Source organism: Podarcis gaigeae (assembly GCF_964106915.1).
Source record: "Podarcis gaigeae genome assembly, chromosome: 3".
Taxonomy (NCBI): domain Eukaryota; kingdom Metazoa; phylum Chordata; class Lepidosauria; order Squamata; family Lacertidae; genus Podarcis; species Podarcis gaigeae.
The window spans coordinates 2,312,169-2,332,363 of NC_139680.1; the positions used below are offsets into that span (position 1 = coordinate 2,312,169).

Here is a 20,195-nt window from a genome sequence, read left to right on the forward strand (position 1 = left end):
ATAAGTATACCATACTGTATATTAGAGACATTTAGAAATGTTGCTGTTGTCTTTTAATGTAGACTTATAATGTTAATTATCTGTTCAAAATGGTATTTTTTAAAAATATTTATTTTCCTTCTTCTTTTCTTCATGTTGGAATCAGTCATCTTTCTTCACCCTTGCCAATTCTTTGAGAAGTGATTTGAAAGTACACCACAGCTCCTCCATCTTGCTTTGAAACCGAAAGCTATCCAGGGTCCGGCTTCTTTTATCTCCTTGCTTTTAACGAGCTGGCATCTTATCAAAATCATAATAGATCCAATTGCACTCTCTTTAATTGGCAATGTACAAATCATCACAAAATTCCACACAGTCTCTTATTTCTGGTATTCCATAGATAAAACCATGTGTTAAGTTCTCCTGCATTCCATACATAGCTGTAATCCATTAATAATTCCACTCCATTAATAATTGATTCTTTTTCGGTGAAGGTTTGCTGATATGTAACACAGCAGAAAATAATGTAATGAAAAAACAGGGCCTTCCTTCACTTACATAGTACTCCAATTGCAATGATGAGAATCCTCTCCAGTTCAAAACCTTGGCACTCAGTGGCAGATTCATTTCGCAGGTTATCTTTCTTCCTCTCCCGAAACACGTCTGCTTCTTATGTCCAAATTCAGATGCATCTTATAAGAAACAGAGATACCTCCGCTCATGGTGACCACCTTGGGGAGTTTCCAATACGTGCAGTGCTATACCCTCAGCGTCCCTGCCCCCGCGTTCCATCAGAGCGAGAGAAAGTTATCGGACGAATCACAAGGGAAAGCTCTCCTCCCCTGACCGGGGGAGAGGGGGCTTGCAAGGATAATCGCTCCCAGATTATCTTTAATTACTGCACAGCTGGCATCCGCTACCACGGACACAGCTGTTTGCCTTGGTGTCTGCGCCGTAACCTATTTTTTAAATATTAAGCCCATTCTAGTTTGGTTTTGTCCTATATTTATCACTAAGATTTTTATCTGTTTTGTTCATAATAGGTGCCCCCCCCCAAAAAAAATTAGACATTGTTTTGATTTTATGGAAGCTGGCGGTAGGAGCCCTTTTCCCTTGAAGAGAGGTGATAATGTCTCGGGGCCAGTCAGTGGAGCATGAGACTCTTAATTTCAGGGTCCTGGGTTTAAGCCCCAAGTTGGGCAAAACGATTCCTGCATTGCAGGGGCTTGGACTAGATCATGGCCCCCTCCAGTTCTACACTTATTTCATAAAGCTACCTTTCTTATCATTAACCACTCCTCCAAATGTTATTTATCATTTGTGATAACAGTATTGGGGATCTTAATAATCATGAATTGTTAAAAAATATTTGTTAGACTTTCAAATCTGGTGAGAAATGCTGCTTTAAAATGAAACGGTATATACAGAATTAAAGATAAGTGACGTGTCAAAGTGCAAACATTGCTGAACAAACATTAGGAATCTCCTCTGGTGGAATTTTACCAGCCTTTGAGCAGGAGATACACACACAAACACAACCTTGGCACAACAGGTACATAATACAAGCTATTACTTTCTTTGGCAGTGTTCACATTTGTGAGCAAACATACCTGACCACAGAGAGTGCAAATTAGATCTCAATTAGTCATTGACCACTGCCAGAACATTAGGAGAATTCAATTTTTTAAGTTTCGCAGTGGAAAGTAGTTATCACAAAACATGTGACCCATCAACTGGCAGGACCCAGGCTCTGTCATAGGTCAAGATATGTGACTAACGTGGAAATTGGAGCTGGCCATTTTTAGTTTGGCAAATATAGTTTTAAGCACTCAGGTGAAACTACACTTCCTGATTATTTTGAGAAGCTAACTAATACTGCAGTTAAAATCCCCAGAGTTTCCACAGAATTTCATTTGGGGGAGGGGGGAATTAGGCAGATGGGGGGAGGTCTTACTAAGGCCAAAAAAGATCTCAAGGAAAGTTAAAATAATTTAGCTAGGACTGGTGATGGTACATAAGGAATCCATTTCTGATTTCCTGTCATAAAGAATTCTGATCTTAGTTATCACAGGAGGCAGCAGAGCTCATATGCTGGGACTAAACCTACTGGAATAAGGACTCCTACATCTTTCTTCTCTGGCATGGAGAATTGAATCAGCTGATTCTGTTGACAATGGAGTAAAGAAGGAAGACGGGGTTGGAGGATGCTGTTTGGCCCCTAGTAGCTCTTCTAAGCATTTTTGCAGTGTCTTGCACCAGCTGAGACAACCTGCCGGAAGTTTGCAGCAAGCTGTCGTTCCCTGATGCTCTTAGGCACTAAAGCACTTGGTAGAAGAACACATACAGTTTTTCCTTTATCTTATAGGAAACAATCATTTAAAAGTCCCCTTTGATTTGCGAATAGGTCTTTTGGTTGTATTTTCATACAACGTATGTGGCAACCATACGCAAAAAGTGGGGTGGGGGACAGAGAGGAAAGGGAGAGCAGCCCCTTTTGTAAAGGTTTATTATCTTAATTGATGGACTGTGTGTGCTTGTTACATGTTTTTGATTTAGCCTCGCTGAATGTGTTTTTCTCTTACAGAGTTCTGCCGCTTGTGGTGCAGAGGCTCAGAGTGATGCCATCCAGCCTTCCCACATCAGAGAGGCCATTCGGCGCTATGGCCACAAGATTGGACCCCTTTCCCCATACACAGTATGTAATAACAGAGTCATAAGAAGCTATATTTATAATGTTAAAGCACTTTGATTTTCAAGTGGTCAGCTGAAGAAGCTTTGGAATTGTTGAGAGCAATTTGTGGCAACCATAATTTTTCTTTATAAAATGGCATAATTCTTTGGGGAAATAAAACAGCATTTTCTGTCTGTTTTTGGAAAGACAACAAAGTTTCCCCCCCTTTTAAATATTATTCCCTTTTAATTATAAATTATTCTTTTTGTTTGTTTGAATGTTCAGAGTTGCTACAAAGTTTGAGTGTATAGTTATTTTAAATTATAGGTACTGCAGTATTGTGAAGACTGAATGCTCCGAAGAAAGTTGTGTGCCAGATTTTGTCTCTAACAGAGAATTCATTTCTGATGTGACATATTCAGAGAGACTGGCTTTTATGGAGCCTCCACCTTCTGGTTAAGTTCTAACCTAAGAAAAACCCACAGTGGGCTGTGAGGCCATATGCTCGACCCCCCAAGCTGCTCACCATTTATAGATGGTTATGGCTGCCTAAGCCGATCCCATTGGGAGGGTGTATGTGAAGAGGAATAGCTGAGCCTGAGACCTGAAATCTCATTGTACTGAAATCTCAAGTTTGGTGTGGGATGTGAACTGATCAGGATATTCTAAGCATAAATGAAGTTCACCAAAACAATGGTCCTGTCATTGTACTGCTCCAGATGCACACTTGGGGCTCTTGTACCTGTGGACGTCTGCATTCATTTCAGTAGAGGGTACAGCACTGACCTTTGGCCAGAAGGGATTGCAAGGTTGGGGCAAAAAGGGAGCTTATTGTGAAAGGTCCTTCCAGTTGCTGGTTAGCCCTGGACATTGATGCCCAGTTTCTGGTGGCCAGGAGTGCATTTGCAGAGTTAAAGCTAGTGTACCAGCTGCTCCCGTTCCTGGAGATGCCTGATTTGGGCATAGGGACACACACCTTATTTACATCCCATTTGGATTACTGTAACACTCTGCGTGGGACTCCTTTGGAAAGTGCTCAGAAACTTCAGCTGGCTCAAAGAGCTGCAGCCAGATTGTTGACCGAAGCTGGCTATAAGCGAGCAGACGACTCCCTTGCTAGAGCAGCTCCACTGGCTGCCAGTCTGTTCCTGGGCACAGTTCAAAGGGCTGCTAATTACTTACAAAGCTCTATATGCTTAGATCTTAGCTGTTGGAAAGACCATACAGTGATACCTTGGGCTACAGATGCTTCAGGTTACACACGCTTCAGGTTACAGACTCTGCTAACCCAGAATTAGTACCTTGGGTTAAGAACTTTGCTTCAGGATGAGAACAGAAATTGTGCAGTGGCGGTGCAGCTGCAGCAGGAGGCCCCATTAGCTAAAGTGGTGCTTCAGGTTAAGAACAGTTTGAGGTTAAGAACGGACCTCCGGAACCAATTAAGTACTTAACCTGAGGTACCACTGTATTCCCTCATGCATACCTGCCCAGGTCCTGAGATCTTTGGGGGAGGCCATTCTCTCAGTCCCACCTCCCTCACAGGCACACTTGGTGGAAAGGTGAGACAGGGTCTTCTTGGTGGTAGCGGCTCTTATTTTTATCTGCAAGCCACCTTGAGTCTGCCAGGGAAAGAGGTGGGGGATAAAGAAATATACAATGATAAGATACTAAGACGTTGCTTCAGCAGTAGGTGCTCCTAGACTGAGCCTTGAATAGAGGCGGCAGCTTTGTATTAACTGCTAGTCCACCTTCACCAAAAGCTGCCTCCTCATGTCACGGAGGCCAGGCTGGCTTTGGAAGATGGAGTCCTCTGGGGCCGCGGAGGGCAAGACGGCATCCTTGGTTCCTCAGGCTCTTCTTGGGGAAGTACTTCCCCTGCGTTTGGGGTTTCTGGATCTGGCCCTGAGAGAAGTCCCCTCCCCCCCGCCACACACTGAATCACCAGCCGCACCCTCTGAAAAAAGTAATAGGGTCGCCTAAGTTAGCTAATGCTTAAAAAAACTTATCCCCATTCCTGAGGATTTTGGGGGGGAAAGGCATTTTCATTGATGTCTTGGACTATAGATATTTATTTCAAAAGATAAAAAGATGTTCTGTAAACAATTCATTGATTAATTTGCGGTCCTGATTCTGAATTACTATTTTAACCTATCTCTTTAAAGGGGTTTATGACTGCAAAGTTTGCAATTCGGGGGGGGGGGTGTTTGTCCCATTTTCCCTCATCTACAGTATGTTGCTGATTTAAAATTAATCTGCTTGTGTTGACAATATGGTCATTCCAAAGACAGTGTTGTTTTATGCTGAAGCATTAAAATATGACAAGCTGTGAGTTTCTGAGAGATTACTGAGCACCTCAGCTGAAGTGGCCCTGGCAGCATGCCAAAAAGTGTCCCTAACTACGTGAAAAATAAGCTTCTAAATGAAAAATAAGTTGGCATTCTCTACTGGGGATAACTTGATGCTATGGGATGGAAACTCTTTTAAAAGAAATATGTAGTCTTACGCAGTTGTAACTATTTTCTCCATTGGCTATTTGCCCAAGTTAAAATTTCCTATCACTTTAATGTGGATGTAACACAGAATAGGAAAGCAAAGGGACATTGCACCCTGTATGACCACCACGGCATTTAGCAGAGGTGGCGCTGTGGGTTAAAGCCTCAGCGCCTAGGACTTGCCGATCGGAAGGTCGGCAGTTCGAATCCCTGCGGCGGGGTGCGCTCCCGCTGCTCGGTCCCAGCGCCTGCCAACCTAGCAGTTCGAAAGCACCCCCGGGTGCAAGTAGATAAATAGGGACCGCTTACCAGCGGGAAGGTAAACGGCGTTTCCGTGTGCAGCTCTGGCTCGCCAGAGCAGCGATGTCACGCTGGCCACGTGACCCGGAAGTGTCTGCGGACAGCGCTGGCCCCTGGCCTCTTGAGTGAGATGGGCGCACAACCCCAGAGTCTGTCAAGACTGGCCCGTATGGGCAGGGGTACCTTTACCTTTACCTTTAAGCTTAAGGGCATTAAGCGCAGCTGGTCATGAGCATTGCCTATCCACTTCAGGTTATATTCTCCACGGACATCAAAATAGTTTTCTTTTTGTGTGTGTGGCAAATCTAGGCTCATGGGGTAAGTTCCCAACTATCTTGAGAATTAGCAAAAACAAAAACAAAAACTGTGTGTTAAATATTCTACCATCACTATGTATTCGGTTCCATTTCTGCTTAAAACAAATGTCCAATATAACAATTTAGCAAGGTAAATTGCTTGGATGCCAGCAAATGTGCATTGCAGAGTTTAGAAAGTTTTACATAGCAGCTCGATAGCTTTGGTGAGTAGCTGCAGCTATAACAAGTTGTGAAATTTAAAAAGTAGTTGGTGGTTCGCTGCATTTGTTCGCTGCAGTTGGGGAGGAATATAGTGTGTGTGCATCAGTGGCATTCATATGCAATGGCACCTTGGGTTACATACGCTTCAGGTTACAGACTCCGCTAACCCAGAAATATTACCTTGGGTTAAGAACTTTACCTCAGGATGAGAACAGAAATCACGCAGCCCACACCCCCCCCCAAAACAAAAGGACACGAAAACTAATTTAAATAGAGGCTGGGACTTAATCATACTTAGTGTTATTTGTTTTGCTGAATGCCATTGTGTGCATTTTTCCACTGCAGCAGCATTAATAACAACAGCAACACAATGCATATACTGCCCTTCATTTCAAGAAGAAACATCAAGGCTGTCCACAAACAAATAAAACAACACAGTAACAAAAATAAACCCATTTATAAAAATACAGTTACCCATAATTAAAATACATAACAACGACATTAAAAACATTGCTAATTAAAATATACAATGAACAAGCCCGTTACAACATCATGATAGCTGGAAACAGTTGAAACAGTTAAAGCAACAATATAAGCAGGTGATTCAAGTCTGGAGATCCAGGCAATGCTTGTCTAACCAGGTGTCTTCAAGAGTTAGCAGAATTCCAATATCGATTGGATCTCCCATAATTCAGCAGGGACCCCACCTTTGTGTTACCACAAACCAATAATAGTCAGATAGACAAATGCCACTTCATCCATTTCAAAACATTAGAAATAGTCAAAGCCCCTCCACTGTTAATATTTTGTAATTAAATCACGTTGAAACTTTTTCTGCATTGATTTAATCACTTAATACTTCATTGCCTACCCTCTGCTGCTTAATTTTGCTAACAGTAACTGCCTAGTCCAGCTTTTGGCTTCATCTGCTCTTGATGGAAATTGTCAGTAACAGCATAAATTAGAAAAGATGTCGCTTTTCTAATTATTCTCTCCAGCAGTGTGCCCTTGAATTCAATGTAACTGCTCTTCTTGGTTTTATGGTTTCAAATCAGAAATATGATCATGATTGTCAGGGATAATTTTAATACATCATTGATTTGTATATGTGGGGATTTGCATGTGCCCATATTAAGTAGCGGGTGATGTACATAAAGTTTGTAGCAGGTGGGATTTAGAGACCCAGTTCAATGCTCACATAAGGAGATAGGATGCAGTCCTTCATTATTTCTTCCTGTTCCAATTTGGTGCCTATGCTTTTGTTAATGGCCATTCCTCTGGACAGTTTTTTCTGTTTTTCCTGGAGTACGTTCAACAGTGTCTGAAGGCTTAGGTCAAGAGAACTGATATTGTGAATAAGACGTTGCCATAGTATTAGTTTTATGAAGGACTTTCATTCTTGGAAGATGGTGACTATGGTTTTATCATTTATAGACCCTGGCATATAAATAAGAACATAAATATTTCTTACTACATTTAAGTATTTAAAACCATAAATATTGTAAACCAGAAATTCCCTAGTACAAAGTTTTTTCATTTAAATGTAGAGTGCAAATTGCTACGGTAAGACACTAATATAATTTGACATGGCCATGATTTTATCCCAAACACTGATTTAAATGTTTCCAGTAGCACCATGAAAACGTAAGTTCTATTTCTCTCATGGATATTAAGGAACATACTAAGATTTTTCTCCTTTTTCTTTCCCCTGCCACCTTTACTCCACTTGCGGTGAATAACCCAGTGCTCCACATATTGTTAAGCCACTGGAGATGTAGCTGTCCACTTACTCTACCTGTGGCCAATTTTTAGCCCTTGTTTCTTGAACACTTCCTTACCCAGAAGTTGCAGTCTCTGCTTGCTGCTAGCTAAGGTTGGATTTCCTTCTGGCTGGGTGCCACTTCCTTCTTTTATTTCTTCTCTCTCTCATAGGTTCTTGGCAGCCATATCAATATGCTTATATAATCCATATAAGGGAATTGGAAAAGCTCAAGTGCCCTTTGCTTCCCACTGCTCTCTCTTAGGCCGCCAGATGAGGCATTCTGCTTACATGGAACACTCCCTTGGAGGCTGGAGCAGTGATTCATTTTTAGGTCATGTCTCCTTTATCAATGGCCAATATTGCAACACTGATCTTGGTAGGCAGTGACAGGTGCAATATTAATATGCTTACCATAGTTGCAAAGACTTGGTTCAGCACTGAAATGATACTGTACACTCTATAAGCAGCTAAAACCAAACAAACCCAAGAGACTGTTCAGATCCTTCCCTTGCAATCCAAAAATGGCCCAATGTTTTCTGTTAAGGTGTGCTGTATTTCCATGTCTTGAACTGTGCATGTTGGTTTTCTGTGCATGTCTAGTTGAACTAGACTATTGCAAGGGAGAGGTAGAGTCCAGCTGGATTCTTGTCTGGACGTTGGAAGCTACTTCAGGCAGGAGGGAGCTGAGGAGACGGACGCTGGATAATGGAGCAACACCACTTGTTGCATCTGAGTTCTGTGAACTGTTGCATTTCACAGTTGGATGATTTCTTTGAGAAAGAAGAACATTCCCAACAAAGCAAATGAATCAATTCCTAAAGAACATTGTTTAGTATGAATAAAATAATATTAACTCATTGTTTCTGATTAAATATTACCAAGCATATTAAAGTGTGTAAGGCTTACTTTACACAGACATATGATAAGCCTAACACAAACTTGGATCCCTTCCAGTAGCACCTTAAAGACCAACTAAGTTAGTTCTTGGTATGAGCTTTCATGTGCATGCACACTTCTTCAGATACACTGCAGATACACTGCAGTGTATCTGAAGAAGTGTGCATGCACACGAAAGCTCATACCAAGAACTAACTTAGTTGGTCTTTAAGGTGCTACTGGAAGGAATTTTTTTTGTTTGTTTGTTTTGACTATGGCAGACCAACACGGCTACCTATCTGTAACACAAACTTGGATGTTATGTATTTGTTAAAACTGGGTCAAACAAAGCAGTGTAACACAGCCTGTCTTAACAGTCTATGCTGTTCAATATTTTTGGTTTGAATGCTGGAAATGAATTCATATGTAATTTACATAATTTATAGATGGAGAAAAGTCTTCAGGAAATTCTGTTTTCTTTAAATGCAAAATTCTTGCCATGGAGAACATTAGCAAGAGCTGGGTTTCAAGTCAGTGAGACCACATCAGTTTTAAGTACTTTATAAAATACTCCAAGGTACTCTTTTTTGATACCAAAACATTGACATAGTTAATGCTGTGTTTCAGGATATTGTTTTCTTGTATGTTACATTTTGTATTGGGGAAAATGAACAGTTCCGCAAAAGCAGCAGGAAGTCAGGTCACAGTATGGAGCCCTTGTTTTCCTCTCTGCTTTACCCAAGGTTCCTCCCTTCAAATTTATGAAAGAAAACATTTCTTTCTGTGAAAGGTTTTTGTACACCAGCATCTGGAAGTGTTTATTTCAGTGGCGTGTAATCTATCTGTGGATTTAGTTAGCACCAGACCCCCTTTTGTGTATTCCTGACTTAAATTTTTTATAAATGATCTTGTTGAATTTGTGCCAGTGCGCACATGGCTTGGCTGATTGCTGAATATATCCTTTACCTGCCAGTCACCTTTGATTTATATTCCTTCCCCTCTGCTTTTGCGTTCCAAAACTGGTGCCATTGAACTGTCCCCTAAATCATCTTATTGGATAAATTACTCCAAGATGGAGATGGTACTCTTTTGGCTGCCTGTGGATAAAGATACATTCCTACTGTTGGTCCTCCCCTGCGTAGTGCTGAACCACTTAGGAAGCTGGACTAGTGAATGAAAAGAATCAAGATATTTGCTGCTTTATTTCAAACACAATACTGAATCCAAGAAGAAAAATATGCAGAAATGGATGTTGAGAAATGGCTTTAAGATACTAGTTTGGAATTTATAGGCATTTTAGTTTTTCTTCAGTAGTAGAGTATTCATTTTTTAAAGGGGCTCGTTACTGTTAAAAGATGTTGCTACAGAATTACATGCTGAAAAGCAGTGCAAGTGAATTAAGACTGATGTGAAGAACTAATTTAAAAGCAGATTTACAGCACCATTATATAGATGCCTACTCAGAAGTAAGCCCTATTGAAGCATGGCCTATGGTCAAAGATGGTGGAAGCTGTTGTTCAACGACATCTGGGGGGCTGGAGGTTATTCTCTCATGCGTTAAAATGAATGTCCTGATTCAAATTGCTGACTAAACAGTATTTGGAGTTTGACTCCCGAGTGTCTGGGTTCATGTCTGCCTTCACTTCATAATCTTTTTCTTACCATCAGTTTGAGTGATTGAAATTCCACAAGGGCACTCTGCATATTCTCAAAAATGCAGATTCTGGAATTGAAAACTGGCCCTTGATTTCTTCCTGCCACAAAGGAAGCCCTGGTTTTATTAAATAGCCTTCATTTCAATATTTAATATACTGCTTAATTACAGTTGCTTCCAAGCAGTAGTGTAAGTCAATACAATGGAAATAAAGCTGAGTTAAAACTATAAAATCAGAATTCATTTAAGATGCCTGTAGGAACAGGTGGATGATAACAAGTGGTATGTTACAATGGCTGTGAAGGCAGATGAAGGCTGCTGCGGATAAGAATCTACTGGTCATTGTGATACTCATGCCCTCGGAATAGAGCCTTACTGCAAAGACTGTGCGCTGGTTAGCCTGCACTGATCTACACACATAAAACAAATTCATGCACAGGCGTCTTCCAAAAACCCATCCCAAACGCAAACCCCAAAAAGTCTCATGGCGGTCGGCAAATGGTAACGGGGGCAGGACCATGAAATATGGAAGCCCCTAGTCGTGAACCAGCACATGGGCAGTGGAGACAGATTCAGTCATTCTGACTCAAGGAATGAGGCAGTTGGGCAGCTCAGCAGCTGTATCCACAACTGAGCAGCCCTTTTTAGGATCCACTCTGCTCACTCCGAAAAGGGGGAGGGGCTAGAAAAGGTGGTCTAAACATTGTCTGCCTCCCCTTTTCCCTGACTGGGTTACTGCGCCCAGTGGGGTCACCACCCAGCGGTCATAAAAGACAAATGAACTTTGGAGCATGGAATATATGGACTATGTTGGATAACACAGATAATGAGCGTCCTGAACAAGAATTGCCATCATTGCAAGAGAGCTGCACCGTTTTAACACTGATATTGCAGCACTTCAAGAGACTTGAAACGCAGGAGAGGGACAACTGAAGGAAGAAAAAGGAGGCTACATATTATTCTGGAAAGGTCTACCTGAACAAGAAGTTCAAATACATGGAGTAGACTTTGCTATTAAAAATGATCTTGTGAAGCTCTTGTCAGAAGTCCCTACCGGCATTAATGAGTGACTTTCAATCCTTTGAATAAAACTTGCCAAAAACCAACAGGCTACTATTCTGAGCGCTTATGCACAAACACTGGATGCCGATGAAGACATTAAATAAAAATTTTACTCTCAGCTGGATACCATCCTATCAGAGACACCCAAGGAGGATAACTTTATCCTCCTGGGTGATTTTAATGCAAGAGTTGGGTGAGATTCAGATCTGTGGCCTGGGACTATTGGGAAAGAAGGAATCGGCAATAGCAACCAGAATGGAATCTTACTTTTTGACGATATGTGCAGCGCACAACCTTGTTATTACAAACACACTCTTTCAATATTAAAAAAAACACATATTGGAGGCACCCTCGGTCAAACCACTGGCACCTCTTAGACTATGTAATTGTCTGAGCTGAAGATTGCTGTGATGTGCTCCTTTCCACAGCTATGATGAGTGCCAACGACTGCTGTGATTAATACGCTCCATGATGGCTATCGGGATTATACATCAATGCAGGGTTCAAGGAAGGAAACCAAGGCGCAAAATGAACACTCAAGCCCTTCAAGATCCTATTAAGCGGGACTGCTTCCCAATGACTCTTAAGGACTATCTGCTTTTGGAATTCCCTGATAGCATCAAGGGACACTGGACCAAGCTAAAAACATCCATTATTGCAGCCTGTGAACAAACTATTGGATACCAAACCAAGAAACCCCAGGACTGGTTTGATTAGAATGACTGTGAGATTGAACACATTGTTGACAATAAAAGGCAAAGAGATAGAAACTGTGCCACTAAGAATAAAACCTATGCCAATGCTAAAGCTGAGGTTCAAAGAAGAACCAGAGAACTAAAGAACATCTGGTGGATACACACACGCTCCACGTGGCTCTTTAAAGGGAGCTCTGAGAAGAGCCTCCCACATGCATTCGCTCCATAAGACGCACACACATTTCCCCTTACTTTTTGGAGGGGAAAAGTGTGTCTTATAGAGCAAAAAACACGGTAGTATAAACATTGACAACTGGAAAACACTGGCCTGCAAGTGCTGCAATTGGAGAACAGCTTTTACCAAAAGTGTCATGGGTTTTGAAGATGCTCGAACTCAGGACGAAAGGGAGAAACATGGAACAAGGAGCCGTCCATGAGCAGAGGGACATCACTCATACTGCCCAGTGATTTTGGCATAGGCTTACTGAAATTAGAAAGCAAACAACTAATTTTCACGGAGCAGTGTGTATCTTTACAGTCTGGATATTTGATGATATTCTACGCTTGAACCCATAAAAAAATGACAGCAGGCAACCATTTAATCCCCTTCCTGTGACAGGACCCTGTGCCTCTTCCTTCTCCCTTCATTGTTTTCAAAATAACTGCATTTGAGTTTTCTGCTTTTTCAACTGTTCAGCCATATGCCCACTCACTATGGGTCAGCAAAAACTAAGCCTAGCTGCTTTATAAATCCGACTGCTGACTGCTTCATGATCTCTTCTCAAGGTCTCCACTTTCTTCTTTTTCATGCCACGTAAGACTAACAGAGGATGTAGGATGCATGAATACAACTGTGTAAATTAAGCATTATTTAAAAATTAAATTAAAAAATCCAAATCTTATTTGTGGAGAAACGTAAGCACCTGCGTATGAGAAAGTTCTTAAGCTTAGTACTGAGAAAGTGGGAGACACATTTATAATGAAATGTGTCAAGAGTGCTTGTCTATCAAGACAACACACTCACCAGGTTTGCATGACATATTAAACCATAGGGTATAACTTACTAGGAGAACACAAATATGTGGCATTCCAGAGAGGAGCTTGCAGCTGTTTTGACTGAGCTAAGCCAAGGTTTGACTCAGTGTGTTGTGTGAACCCGGGCTTTTGGTTAAGCTCTTTCCTCAATATCCATGAGCTGGAGCCAAGGGTTGCTCATGGTTAGTGAGGGAAGAACTGAATGGGGTTCACACGGGTTCACGCTGAGCTAAACCTTGGCTTGGCTCAGCACAGAGCAACAGTAAAAAGGGCGACTGTAAATCCAGTCCTGGTAAGCCATAGTTTGGCTTATTGTGTTGTGCAAAACAGGTCAGTATGTGAATGGTGGCTGTCCCTTTCAGGATGTCCAGGCCTTCATAACACATGTATGTCAGAGCACCAGCTGCATTCCTTGTGTGTCAGATTTGTAGCGCTAGACTGAGAGGACAGCATTAGCAATTCACCTGAATTGCTTAATTCTTAAGCTCTATTTTGCTTATTTTTAAAGAGCTTGAACTTTTTCACATCATGCCATTGCAGCTGGAGAGCACCCATATTGTCCCTGAACCAATATTAAAATGGCAAACAGCACCCTCTCTTACTGCAGTACAGTATTTCCCTAATACCTTAAACACCCTCAGAAACAATACAGATAAAACCAAGTTAGAAAACAGACCACCTCCGAAATGGCAGGCTTACGGACACAACTCGGAGCAAATATTACTACTACTACTACTACTACTACTACTATTACTACTACTATTTAAATTGATATACTGTTTAAATTTATATCCAAAGATCTCAGGGTGGTTCACAATAAAAAAACCCCCAGGATAAATAGTTAAAACCAAAACAAGACAAAAACAGTAACACTCCCCCCCCCCCAAGACATTTAAAAAGCCATTGAACCAGCCCAAAGCCTGGTTGAAGGGGAACACTTTTGCTTGGCATTTAAGGATGTATAATGAAGGTGCTGGACGAACCTCCCTGAGGAAAGCACCACAAAGGCCCTTTCTCGTGTTGCCACCCTCCGGACCTCTCAAGGAGGAGGCACACGAAGGAGGGCCTCAGATGATGATTGCAGAGTTCAGGTTGTTTTACATGGAAAGAGGCAGTCCTTGAGGTACTGGAGACCTAAGCCGTTAAAGGCTTTATAGGTCAAAATCAGCCCCTTGAATTGGACCCAGAAGCTAATTGGCAGCCAGTGCAGTTAGGCCAGGATCAGTGCAATATGCTCAAGCCATCTTGCCCCAGTGAGGAACCTGGCTGCTGAATTCTGCACCAGCTGAAGTTTCCAAACCGTCTTGAGAGGCATACATATAATGCATTGCAGTAATCCAACCTAGAGGTCACCAGAGCATAGATGACAGAAGTTAGGCTGCCCCTGTCCAGATAGGGATGCAGCTGGGCCACTAGCCGAAACTGATGGAAGGCATTCTGCACCACCGAGGCCACCTGAGCCTCAAGCAGTGGCAAAGCAGGTTCCCAAGTGTTCTTGTTAACCCTTGAAAGCTTGCTTCTACTCTCTCCCAGCTTTCTCCTTAAATGTTGTTGCATTATATATATTTATGCATGTGGAGCACTAAAGTGTGAGGCACAATATTTTAAATGTTATTTCAATATAAAAATAATCCCCACTTTAAAAATAACTGCTAGTGTGTAAGTTTGCTACAAATAAGCCTTAGTAGTTCAGTTTGATCTGTCAGCTATCAAACTGACTGCCAAGGAGGATTCAAAAGGTCCAGTCTTGGTAGGCCAGTTGTTGAACGTTGGTAGGCCAATTGACTAGCAGGTGTGGAGATACTTGTGGCGATCAGTGAGATACTGTATAAAAGGGCCGTCACCATAGCATGTGGCAGTTCAGGGTCACCTTCGGCCCAGAGTGATAGCAGAAGGTAGTTGGTCTGAGGAACCTGGAAGACCTAGAGTTGGGTGACATCTCATTGGTGAGATCCGGACTCTAGAGGACTTCAGGGGAAGCTTGAGCAAATCTGCCTGAGAAAGAGCAGAGCTCTGTCCCCAACAGAGGAGTGGCAGCTGAGGGACTCTCTGCAACTTGTAGTCCTCTTATAAGTCCCTGACCAGAGGAAGAACTTTGTGTCTTCACTTATGGGACTTTCTCACAGAACTTACTGTGTTGGAGTTAGGAAAAGGCAAACTGGGGCATGAGTTTTTGTTTAGTTAAGGATAAACTGCTTCCATAAAATGCAAGAAACTATTAAAACCTATTAGTAGCTTCTAGTCTTACATATTCTCTGTATGTGTGTGTGCGTAAAATTTGTAAACAAGATATTCTATTATATTATTTTTATAAATATATTTGTTTTAACTTTCATCAATTCTACATCTCATCACCTGCTGTTCATATTGATGTTTATGTACCAAAGAGTTTAAACTTAGTAAAGTTGGTGGCTGCAGAATTATAAGAGGATTTAAGAACCACGTTTATTCCACAGATTTGTAGCAATCATTCACATCTGGTCTCAGCATGGAGACAACCGGCATTTTTCACAATGCCTGATAGTTGCTGTGATTCTTTAGTTCTGCTGCCTTACCTAAAGAAAAATGCATTTGTGTTGGTTTCTGTGTTATATAAGCAGTTGTCACAGTTTTTAACCCCATCCTTCAGCTTGGAGAAGTGCTGATACACATTTTTGTGGCTTCCCCCCTTTTATATTGCTGTACAGCTGTGAAAATATTTGCTTGAGATGACTATTAAATATACTCAAAATATTTGGAGTATAAATAGCTGCAGTGATTGCCTATATTAAAATGCAGAAAAGTGAAGAAAAATAGATAATATTTATGGAAAAAATAAACTAGGTTTGAAGATTTACACCCTTATAATTATAGTGCCTGCATCCATTGTGAGTTTGTTGTATGTGAGCTGTAATCATACCCACTGAAAAGCCGCTGTGGACACAGTGCACAGTTTGTATCCTGCTGTTTGTATGTTGTGAACAAAACAATTTGAGTTAATTTAAATGAGGAGAAAGAAAAATCAAGTTTTGAATGTTATTGTCCCATTTCCAAGTATTACAACTGAGTTGTAATTGCCCAATAATTACCACATCTTGGCACAATGGAAAACTAAAATAAAAAGAGCCAAGGAAACTTAATATAAATTTTTACTTTACTTTGTTATAAAATGTTACAAAACATGTTCTTTTATTACCTCTTTTTAATGATAATAATAATAATAATAATAATAATAATAATAATAATAATAACCGACAGAGCTACTTATGCTGCTTCCTTGTTTTCTATATATTTATCCCCCCCCATGGCTATGTTAAAAGTAATAAATACATAATATTCTTCAAAATCAGGTCATAAATGGGTAATTTGGAAAACTAATATATTTTATTATTAAGCAGCTATGGAAATATGGGTATTAAATATGCAGCTGTGGGGATGTCTGGGTCCAATGTAATGGAAGCATTTGCAGTATCAAATTTGTTCATGTCTCATTATCCACCCACATATTCCCACAGGCACATATAAAGATAAACATTATCCATGTATGTAGTTGTTTGTTTGTTTGTTTGTTTGTTTGTTTTCTTGTTTTCTATACTGCCCTTCATTTGAAGATCACAAGGCAGTTTACAATATAAAAACACAAATATATGTTCCTCTGAGGGTAATGTCAAACCACTGGAGAGTATAAAGATAGTAATAATAAATTTTATTTATACCCCGCCCTCCCCAGCCAAGGCCGGGCTCAGGGCGGCTAACAACCAATAATAAAAACGAGTTGAATGAATACAACTTAAAAACAAGATTAAAATACAACATTAAAACATTAAAATGCAGCCTCATCACAGGAGGAGAAAGGAAAAAAGAATCACAGAGCCTGCTGTAGTTGCAGAGACCTAAGGGAGCTCCCCAGGACGCAAGCCCGGACAGTGTGTGTGGCGCTCCTGGGCTGCCCAGACTACCAGACCCCCTCTCGGCCTCGCTGAAGGGGTCCAAAGGAAAGCAGAGCAATATACTTGGCCCCAGCTTGGCTGCAGGAGTTGCTGGAAGGAAGCGTACAAGGCGCCATCCAACCATCTTAGGGACTCCACACCGGATTTGTGTAGGGTTTATTCCTTAGCCTTTTCTTCTCCCAAAGATGTCCTGCAAAGCAGCGGGTGCCTATTGTTCCTCAGGGTTTACTCCCAAAGCGTTTCTGAAAAGGAGTATAGCCTTTTGAGCAGCAGAGGTTTAGGATCATTGTCTTCCTCTCGTTCCTCTCTACAACACATGCAGAAACCACCACCTTGACCATTGGATCCACTATTGGTCGCATCCACTCAATCTGCTGAATCCCTAACTCACTGAGAGTTGGAGACCCATCAGAAACCCACATCTGGTTTAGCCAGGCAATCAAAGCCATTTTCCAGGGTTGACAGCTTCTAGGAGCCACAAATGAGAGCTGAGTGCAGGGTGGGGACCAAAGGTGAACAAACTACCCCAGAAGGAGAACCAGAAGTACTATCCCTCCCCTAACAACCCAAACATCCCAGAGATAATATACAAGTCAGGAGTTGTGTTTGTTCTGAAATGTCATGTGCCATATTATATTACCATTCTTTGCACATAAAACAGTTTCACGACCTTGATGATCAAGGGCTACTAGTGAGGTTTAAAAAACAACAACCAAAAAGCAATCTTGTAAATGTTTGTGTATCTGAGAAAGGACAGTTTTGCGCAAAAATATTTTGAAAGGTTATGAAGTGTTTTCCCCTGGAGGGGTTTCATAGATCCTACACTGGTGCTCGTAAGTTCTGTTGCTCCTTTATCCTGTGATAAGGTATCTTATGACTCATTCCTTGTTGAGGCTGATTTCTTAAAATAACTTTTGAGATAGAATGTTCATAACAAACATTTACGCAGAGGAACGTGGTAAATAGTCACCCACACACTGTCAACTTCAAGGTTACTTTCTAGATGTGTTCTCATGATGAATAATTTGGAATGCTGTTTCATAATATTTTCCTCTTTCTGCTTCTCTCTAGCCCAAACATGTATTCCCTCCTACCCATGCACAATTGGATTTACTTATTTTGGCCTTAACTTGGAGGATAATATTTAAACTTTTAGCTAAACTTCTTACAGCACGTAGGAACTCTCTCCTTCCATCCTTCATAGTGTTGAAGCTGCCACCCTGGCTCCCAATACTTGGTTCAAGCTCCAGCTTTTTACTGATGAAGGCAGAGGTCAAAATGCTCACCTACCGGTAATTAAATTTCAGCTTAGTTCTAGCTTTTAAAAAATTTGGTCGGAGCCCTGGGATGGGGCTGTGCAGATCAGGGGGTGACAAGGATTACCTTGCCTGGGCCAGATCACTCCAGCAGAGATCCCTCTGTGGACCAGATTGTGCGTGCGCATGGGCACCCGTGCCCGTGATTTCCAGCGTCTGCGCAGACGCAATTTTTGGCATCTGCGCATGCGCAGACGTCATTTCTGGCTCCACGGAAGTGAATCCCCGTGCTGCACTGCGCCGGTTTAGCGTAGCATGCAGGGACTCGCTGAGCAGGCGGCTCATGGGCCGGTTAAACGACCCCCGTGGGCCACTTGTGGCCCATGGGCCTTAGGTTGCCGACCCCTGATGCAGATAGAAACAAGTTTGGTCCTTAGTAGATGGTGCCCTGAGGGGAGGAACCAGTGACCTCACCCCTCCTGGTGTCACAACAAGCATGTTGCTAGCAAAGACATTGCCCTGGGTGCCCCAAATGAAATTTTAAGTATTTCAAACTTTTTACTGAAACAAAATTAAAAAATTCCTTCCAGTAGTACCTTAGAGACCAACTAAGTTTGTTATTGGTCTCTAAGATGCTACTGGAAGGATTTTTTTAATCTTGTTTCAACTATGGCAGACCAACACGGCTACCTACCTATATCTAAAACTTTTTACTGTTCATATTGTATGGAATAACGATTAAGTATGCTGCTTTTGGTATTTTTAGTGGAAGAGTGGGACTCATAATCAAGTAGTAGTAGTAGTAGTAGTAGTAGTAGTAGCTATTGTTATTATAGTAGTAAATAGATATTTTGAACCTGGTAGAAAACACTTGCTACATAAAATTCAGAACGTCATAACGCTGCCTGCAGTGCAGTGCACATATTGTACCTGTAATTTCCCCAGCCTACTTTCATGGAAAGAACAGATTCACTTGGGATCGCTTCTCTGAAATGAATAAGGCATTTGTGAGTAAATGATTACCATGCATAAGACAGGGCTCCCAGCAACAGCAGCAACAACCTATGTTCATCAGCTTGATAGGAAAGGGAGTGTGTGTGTGTGTGTGTGTGTGTGTGTGTATGTATTTCTTGCAATCTTTCACTATTTGTCCTGGATTAGTGTGGCATTTTTACCCATCTTATGATCTTTGCAGTCTTCCAATAACTGGTCTTATACATAGTTGGAAAATATCCAGTCCCTTTGCAATATTTTTGCGTTGTTGGGTGAGTAGACATTGTTCGTGGTCTAGTACCAAAGTGCTTGAATGTAATCACATGACTGCCTGCTTGTGTGGAGGTAACTTAAAAGTTTACAAAGTGACAGCTCTGACTAAATGAAGAGTGTGTTGTGTAGTCTCTGGTCATGAGATGAGTGTTGTTAAATTATGGTGCAACAACCACAGGAGTCAGGTAACTTTGGAGAAGCATGAAAATACTGAGTTTACTGTTTGTGTGGTCTTCTCTCTGTGTAGAAAACGCTGGTGTGATTCCCTTCTAAGAGGTCCCTGCATGGCCACAGAAGAATTCAGAACCTTCAATATATATGAGATATTGGGCTGTGTGTGTGCACCTTGTGTGTATTTGTATTTTAAACAGCATAGAAATAAAGCACATTGGTGTCCATTCAGAAGCCTAAAAGTAATCTAAAATCTACAGGCGTGTTCCCCCCACCCGGTCCCCATTTACACAGAGGTTCTGCTCCAGACCCCTGCATGCATAAGTGAAATCATAGAAAGTGGGGAGCACCTTTTCAAAACCTTTAAATCCCCCCTTTTTTCCTGCTCCCAAGTTCTCTCTCTCCTACTGTCTCTCCACACAACTCTCTCTTCAGCGGACGGAGGATGGAGGACGTTGCACCTGAGAAGAACGCAGGTTGGGAGGAGGGGAAGCCTGAATCAAGTGATGTTCTGACTAGTCACCTCAAA

General features: G+C 41.6%; 1 protein-coding gene and 1 long non-coding RNA gene across 10 annotated transcripts in view; one reads left to right on the forward strand and one right to left on the reverse strand.

Annotated features, from left to right (window-relative positions):
- SUPT3H (SPT3 homolog, SAGA and STAGA complex component) overlaps window positions 1–20,195 on the forward strand; it is a 215,988-nt gene that overhangs the window by 179,965 nt on the left and 15,828 nt on the right. For all 8 annotated transcript variants that reach the window (XM_083730706.1, XM_083730703.1, XM_083730704.1 and 5 more), the window contains one exon: window positions 2,564–2,674. In XM_083730706.1, the coding sequence (XP_083586832.1) occupies window positions 2,564–2,674 (111 nt within the window). The remainder of the gene's footprint in view (window positions 1–2,563; window positions 2,675–20,195) is intronic.
- LOC310840740 lies at window positions 111–8,666 on the reverse strand. 2 transcript variants are annotated; one of them, XR_014562075.1, is made up of 3 exons: window positions 7,799–8,666; window positions 4,134–4,269; window positions 111–671 (listed from the first exon to the last, which is right to left on the reverse strand). It is a non-coding gene; the product is annotated as an uncharacterized lncRNA (long non-coding RNA). The 2 variants fall into 2 exon arrangements; XR_014562076.1 differs by having other exon boundaries at window positions 4,134–4,262; window positions 7,791–8,666.